Raw genomic sequence first — 8,068 nt, 5'->3', positions numbered from 1 at the left:
GTTAGTAACTTCTCCATTATAGTATTACATTCTGTACATTGTATAATTTAGCAAGCCTTCACAGAAAATCATTACTTAGGTTCCTTTCCCTTCTGTGTTTATGCTTCAACCACACATTTGCTACATTCAGAAGTCCTGACGCCCATTTCCAAGTATTTAGCTGAATACTATTATTGTCCTTACTTCTATAAACATACGGAGCTCTAAAACAAATCAAATTTCCACTTTGCAGTTTTGCTCATGACTTATTTCTGCAAAATGTTCATTAATATATTCCAAAACCATCTCCAGGAAAGAAAGGGTTCCCCACGTTAACTGCTGACAATCTATACCACCTTATTGTCTTATAGCTTTGAAAGTATTAGGTCAGTTCTGATTGTTAAGGACAACTGGATTCCAATCTCTACAAACTAAAAAGATCGCGATATACATACATAAACTGAATTGAATGAGCTACTTAAGTCCATATGTACTTACCATAGCTTCCAGGATGTTGACTATAAAACCATCAGTGTCAAACAAGGCACTAAACACCACGCATATTGTCTGCCTAAATCAGTCTGTCAACCATGGCAGGCTTACATTATTCCCCATTCTTTCTAGTCTGGCTGTGGTTTCAGCATCTCTTTGAGCTTTTTACCTGATAAGAATCTTGAGAAAATACTGGTGGGTTGTCATTGATGTCCAACACACGGACCACGAGTGTCCCCTCTGTGTGATGCACGGCGTCAGAAATTTGGATGAGCAGCTCGTATTCAGTAGCTTCTTCAAAATCCAATGTTTTCACTAGCACCACTGCTCCAGTGTTCCGATCAATGGCAAACTTGGTTCCAGGATTACTCTCTTTGGCGAAATTGAAGATGAAAGCTGGATTCAAATCCACATCATGAACTGATATCTGAGTCACAATCACACCAGGCAAAGAATCTGCAATAGTCATGACCAATGTCAGCCTCCATTAAAATTCATCCTTTGAAATACTTTTCTTTAATAGTTCAATCCAAACATTTTAACTTTAAGTCCAACATGATTTGCTGTTTCTTGGCCTGATTTCTCATACGAAGCTCATTATGAGCCGAACAAAAACTCTGAAGAATTTATGAGCCCAATAAAGTGAAAATTTACCACTGAGTAGGGAATTGAGGAGGTAGAGTATATTCAATTCTTCTATTGCATTTTCTGTTGTATGCATACAACACAATTCCAGGACCAAGAACATTCTCAGCCACTTATTTGTATACATAGTTTCTGTATTAAAATCATATATACATAGAGGATATGGGGGGAAGAAGGTTATTACTCAGAACATTAATATAAAGCATACAATTTTGAAATGTAAGCAAGATTTAAGTGAAAATATTTGTACACTAAAGTTAGAAATATAGTTCCTTGTACTTATTTTTGAAAAATTATTTCTTTTGGAGTGGCACAAACACTGCTTCTTTCTCTTAAAATCTGATTCTCAAAATTATCCAGACCATTGAAAGACAAAGTATACATTGTGCTAGTGATAAAAGCAAATCTCTAATATTATTCACCAAAACAAAAATCACAAAACAGATGGCACACTAAGTGCCTAACACACTGTATGTGTTCTTTAGTCTAAACTGTCACAAAAGGGACCTCATTTTTTAAAATATTTATTTCTTTTTGGGAGAGTGCAAGTGGGGGAGGCACAGAGCGAGGGGGCGTTCAGAGGATCTGAAGCGGGCTCTGTGCTGACAGCACCAAGGCCAATGGGGGCTCAAATTCACTAACTGCAACATCATGACCTAAGCCAAAGTCAGACACTCAATCGACTGAGCCACCCAGGTGCCCCAAGGACTTCATTTTCAAGCTTACAAGTATGGCGCAGGCAGAAAGAAGAGGCCAACATACTCAGAATAGCTCTCCGGTAATTTCATTACATCAACCACCCTTTACCCTGTTCAGTACGTTTTGATTTATGCCATCTGTTCTTGTGATGTATTTACAATGGGCACATTGCTGCCTTCTTATGCTAATGCATGTGCTGAAGAATAGGACCTTCAGTAAAAGCAAATGAAAATATATCAAATGGGTGAGACAGAACTGGAGTACTTTTTATTTGTAGAATATTTTAGAGTATTTATAGATATCTCTACACATCTACAGACAGATCCCTCTGTGCATGGTGATTTGTTTTGAAAGTGAAAATACTAAAAGGTGTGAAACATTTAGGCGGGAGGTGGATATTAAGAGTAAAAGGACAGGGACAAGAGAGGGGTCAGCACTTTTTGCAATTTCAATGATTAAACAGTTGGGGTGGATTTAGCAGTATAGGTCACTGACCATGGACAAATTTGGGACTGCAGACTATGGAGTCCTATAACCCAGACACCCAAATAATGAAGAATAATTAAGCACATCATGTAAAATTTAATAGTGTCTACCTCCACCATGCACATGGGTATAATCTCTCTGTAAATGCCTTAGTTTACACTAGAGGGAAGCGATATCTTTGCAGAGACTGACAAAATTATCTAAGGACACTGCTCCTTCTCAGGGGAGCTTTCAAATGATCATCACAGTCAGCAAAGTATGCTTCCTCAAAAAGTAGATTTCATTTTTGAGAAATATCGGCGCACACACACACAAGAAGCTGTGTGGAAGGCCATTTTGAGCCTTGGGAATTGGCCTCCTGATGACTTAAATACAAATCCCATGCTTAACATTCAGCTTCTTTGACATTTGATATTGTAACTTCTGACCATCCATTTTCTACTCTGTAAAATGAAGACAGAAGCAATCTATGTTGCATGGTTGTTGAGGATAAGTACTCATACTTGATAAAATGTCTGGCTGAGAACATGGTAGGCGATAGTACAAGAGTTAAAACCATGATTCCAGAGTGGAGCTGAGGCAGACTAAAAGGAGGTAATGAAGGTGAATATCTTCATGAAATTGGGGAAGGACGAGGTTTCTAAATAGGATAAGAAGAAATGAATGGCTAATTTGGCCATATTAAGAAACTCTCCTCCACAAAATCATGAAAAAAAAAGCAAAAAGAATTTACAAATTGAGTTGCTATTTATAGGAAGTGTTCATCTAAAGCTGGGATGATCTGTACCTGAAGGTTTAGTAAAACATCCTGCAAAGCCATCTGGATGTGGTATTTCCTTTGTGTGAAGATTATTAAGTACAGCCTAAAGTGCTTTAATAATTACAGAATCATTCAAAGAACTGCGATTTCTTCTGATTCAGATCTGGATGTATGTATAGTGAGCAGCCTTGAAAGGTAGAAATATGGATCTCGGCAAGATGGCTGAGAAGTAGGGAGCTTCACACTTTTTCACCCGCCCGCATCTCTCAAACCAGGAAGGGCTGAAGTTATAAGACACTGAACCGCAAGAGTCTGGGAGGAAAAGAGGCAGAGTCCTCTAAGAAGACAGCCTCATAGGTGCATGATTGCAACCTGGGGAAGATAAAAATCGGCCGGACCGGAAGCGCGGAGGGGAGGGTGCCACCTCCGCAGAGAGCTGCAGGGAAGAGAAAGAGCAGCTGAAACTGCTAACAAACTGTCTCTGGAGAAGAGAAAAACCTTGGCCTGAGAGGGAGAGAGATCCTATCATCCCATTTGTAACTGCAGGGCATTTGGGGAGAGACTTTTTTCTCTAGCTGTGGTGCTTTCCTTGGGCTGGGCACCCCATCCCAGCCGGCGCCCGGAGAAACTACTCCCCTACTCCATCCCGGCTAGGAAGCCACCTGGCCTGCGGGAGTACATTTTGGGTGGTATCATTAAAATTCTCGGGGTAAGATCCGGAAATGAGGTGGGGCTTGGGAAATACAACTTGGCCCACCATGGCTGTGCCCTTGGCACAGGGACATCAGACCCAAAAGAGTGAGTTGCAATGCTTGGTTTGAGAAGGGACTGGGGTGCTGCCATCTTCCTCCCCATAACCACCAAGGCAGGGCTTCAGGGAGCGGTTCAGGGGACCCGCAGTGGGGTTGAGACATGCCTACATCAAACCACACCCATCCGCACAGGAGAGCTGCCTTTTTTTTTTTTTTTTTTTTTCCCGGAGCCTGGGCAAGACCAATATTGATGCATTGCCATGATTAACTCTAGTTCAATTCTTGCAATTCAGATAAATTTTCTCTTATCTAATTCTTATCTCTCCCCTCTGCTGGACCGGGCACTCTGGTCATTGGTTTGCTTAAACAGTCACATTTAATCCATTCTCTTGATGCATATTTTACACCTCCATTGCTGCGTTCCTTTCTTTCTCTTGAAGAATGAGACTGTATAGTTTCTCTGAGTAACATTATCTTGATTGTTTCATATTCTCTTTTTCTCTCTGAAATAAGCCTTTTAGTCCCTCTGCCTGGTCAATGCTCAATTTCACTTCCTTACCACCTCTGTCACTTCTCTCTTTGTACATGCTTTTCCATCAGCACTGCCTCTACCCTGCTTTTTATTTGTAGCTGGGATTTCTGGATTTATGCTTTTAGACTGTCCTTTGTCTTTTGTTGTTTTTGTTCCCTTTTTCCCCCCTTCTGATTTGCTTGTTTGACTTATCTGTGCATTTGCGTGCTTATGTTCCCTGTGTGTTTGTCTCTCTGTTTCCAGGGCTACCTCAAGAAACGAGTCCAAAGTACACATGCCAGAGAGTCTCATATAATAATACGAGTAGGGAAATAAAATAACCAAACGCATAAGAGAGACCAATGGACACCATTAAAATAACACCTCCTGAATGGACAGGCCCTGGACAGTCAACAAGCCTCCTTTAATATAGCAATACTCACAGGTGCAGAGTGCATAACAAGTAAAACTGATAGAAAGCTAGCCAAAATGACGAAATGAAAAAACTCTCCTCTAAAGAAATTCCAGGAAGAAGTCACAGCTACAGAATTGCTCAAAACAGATACAAGCAACATAACTGAGTAAAAATTTAGAAGAATTGTAATAAAATTAGTTGCTGGGCTTGAAAAAGACATGGAAGACATGAGGGAAACAATTGCTATGAAGACAATGGACTTAAAAATAGTTGTGATGAATTAAAAAATGCTATAAATGATGTGCACTGCACGGATTGAAGAGGCAGAGAAGAGAATAGGTTAATTAGAAGACACAGTTAGAGATAAAGAGGAAGCTGATAAAGAGAGAGAGAAAGAAATTGATCCAGGAGCACAAAAGGAGAATTCGACACTGAGTGATACAATCAAACAGAACAATATCTGTACCATAGGAATTCCTGAAGAAGAAGAAAGAGAGAAAGGTGAAGAGGTAGCTGAACAAATTATAGCCAAGAAATTTTCCAATCTGGAGGAGGAAGCCTGGGTGGCTCAGTTGGTTAAGCGGCCGACTTTGGCTCAGGTCATAATCTCGTGGTTTATGAGTTTGAGCCCTGCGTCGGGCTCTGTGCTGACAGCTCAGAGCCTGGAGCATATTTTGGAGTCTGTGTCTCCTTCTTTCTCTCCACCCTTCACCTGCTCATGCTCTGCCTATCTGTCTCTCACAAATAAATAAACATTAAAAATATTTAAAAAAAATGGAAATCCGAGAAGGACAAAGAACTCCCCTCAGACATAACTTGAATCAATCTTCTGCATGACATATAATAGTAAAACTGGCAAAATATAAGGAAAAAGAATTCTGAAAGCGGTTAGGGATAAAAGGGCCCTAACATACAAAGGGAGACATATCAGAGTAGTTGCAGACCTATCTAATGAAACTTGACAGGTCAGAAAGGAATGGCAGGAAATCTTCAATGTGATGAACAGAAAAAATACGCAGCCAAAAATCCTTTATCCGGCAAGCCTGTCATTCAGAACAGAAGGAAAGATCAAGGTTTTTCCAAAGAAACAAAAATGGAAGGAATTAATTACCACTAAACCAGCCCTATAAGAAATCCTAAGGGGGACTCTATGAGGGAAATGTTCCAACGAACACAAGGTACAAGAGACACCACTACAAGCATGAACCCTAGAGAGAACACAATAACTCTAAACCCATATTTTTCAACAATAACACTGAATGTAAATGGACTAAGCATTACCTAAATGGAGCATTTAGGTAAATGGACTAAATGCTCCAATCAAAAGACACAGGGTAGCAGAATGGATAAAAAAAACCAAAATCCGTCTATTTGGTGTCTACAAGAGACTCATTTTAGACCTGAGGACACCTTCAGATTAAAAGTGAGGGGATGGAGAAATAGCAGTCATGCGAAAGGAAATCAAAGGGAAGTCAGAGTAGCCATACTTATATCAGACAAACTGGCCTATAAAGTAAAGGCAGTAACAAGAGATGAACAAAGGCATTATATAATAATTACAGGGTCTATCCATCAGGAAGAGCTAAAAATTATAAACATCTATGCACCGAATTTGATAGCACCCAAATATGTCAAACAGTTCATCACAAACAGAAACAACCTATTGATAAGAATGTGATAATTGCATGGGATTTTAATACTCCACCTACCACAATGGATAGATCAACTAGACAGAAAATCACTAAGGAAACAATGGAGCTGAATGACACATTGGAATAGATGGATTTGACAGATATATTTAGAAGTCTACATCCTGAAGCTATGGAATTCATTTTCTTCTTGAGTGCACATGGTACGTTCTCCAAGATAGATCACATACTGGGTCATAAAGGAGCCCTCAATAAATATAAAATAATTGAGATCATACCATTCATGCTTTTAGATCACAATGCTATGAAACTTGAAATCAGTCACAAGAAAAAGTCTGGAAAACCTCCAAAAACATGGAGGTTAAAGACCACCTAAAGAACAATTAGGCAAATCAGGCAATTAGAGAAGAAATTAAAAAATATATGGAAACAAATGAAAATGAAAAAGCAACCATCCAAACTCTTTGGGATGCAGCAAAGGCAGTCCTAAGAGGAAAGTATATTGCAATCCAGGCCCATTTCAAGCAACAAGGAAAAGAGCAAATACAAAATCTAACATCTAAAGGAACTAGAAGGAGAGCAGCAAGAGCATCCCAAACTCAGCAACAGAAGAGAATAATAAGGATCAGGGCAGAAATAAACAATATAGAATCAAACAAAACAAAACAAAACAAAACAAAACAATGGAACAGGTCAATGAAACCAAGACTTGGTTTTTAGAAAAAGTAAACAAAGTTGATAAACCTCTAGCAGGTTTCTCAAAAAGAAAAGAGAGAGCACCCAAATAGACAAAATCATGAATGAAAATGGATCTATTATGACCAATCCCTCAGAAATACAAGCAATCAAGGAATACTATGAAAAATTATATGCTAACAAACTGGATAACCTAGAAGAAATGGACAAATTCCTAAACACACATGTACTACCAAAATTCAAACAGGAAAAGGTAGAAAATCTGAAAATACTCATAACTAGTGAAGAAATTGAATCAGTTATCAAAATTCTTCCACTGAATAAGAGTCCTGAGCCAGATGGCTTCCCTGGAAAGTCTACCAGACATTTAAAGCATAGTTAACACCCATTGTTCTCAAGTTATTCCAAAAAATAGAAATAGAAGGAAAACTTTTGGACTCATTCTACAGAGCCAGCATCACTTTGATTCCCAAACGAGACAGAGACCCACCAAAAAAAGAGAACTACAGGCCAATATTCTTAATGAATACAGACACGAAAATCCTCAACAAGATACTAGCCAATCAAATTCAACAGCATATAAAAAGAATGCAAAATGCTTATTGATTTATGATGTGGTTTCATCTTAGCTTGGGCAAATCATGCAGTATTTAACACATAGTAGCAGAATATTTACTATTGAAGCTTGAAAAGATGTGAGTTCTTTGTGTGCAATCTTTCATTTATGCATGTGAGAGGGTTTTCTTTTTTTTAATATTTTTACATTGTAGTACTTGTTTTGCTTGTTGGGGTGTTTGCTTATTTAATACATTCCGTCAAGGACAGAAATTACATGCTGGGTTTTTTCCCCCCTAGGAAGTGTGTCTTGGGTTTTTCCCTTATTATTTTCATTACTTTTTTTTTTCCTCTTCTTTTTATGGTGGTGGGGGTGGTTATGTTTAAATGAAGTTGCTTTTACAACACCAAAGACTTAATCATCCATTT

The 8,068-nt window shown here is 38.8% G+C and overlaps 1 protein-coding gene across 1 annotated transcript in view; it reads right to left on the bottom strand.

The window, feature by feature from the left end:
- Positions 1-8,068, bottom strand: part of DCHS2 (dachsous cadherin-related 2) — a 130,631-nt gene that overhangs the window by 4,577 nt on the left and 117,986 nt on the right. Inside the window, 1 exon segment of the mRNA XM_029950767.1 lies at positions 641-927. Within this exon segment, the coding sequence (XP_029806627.1) occupies positions 641-927 (287 nt within the window).

The sequence above is a fragment of the Suricata suricatta genome, chromosome 1 (genome assembly GCF_006229205.1).
Source record: "Suricata suricatta isolate VVHF042 chromosome 1, meerkat_22Aug2017_6uvM2_HiC, whole genome shotgun sequence".
NCBI classification, from domain to species: domain Eukaryota; kingdom Metazoa; phylum Chordata; class Mammalia; order Carnivora; family Herpestidae; genus Suricata; species Suricata suricatta.
This window is presented reverse-complemented; position numbering and strand designations above follow the sequence as displayed.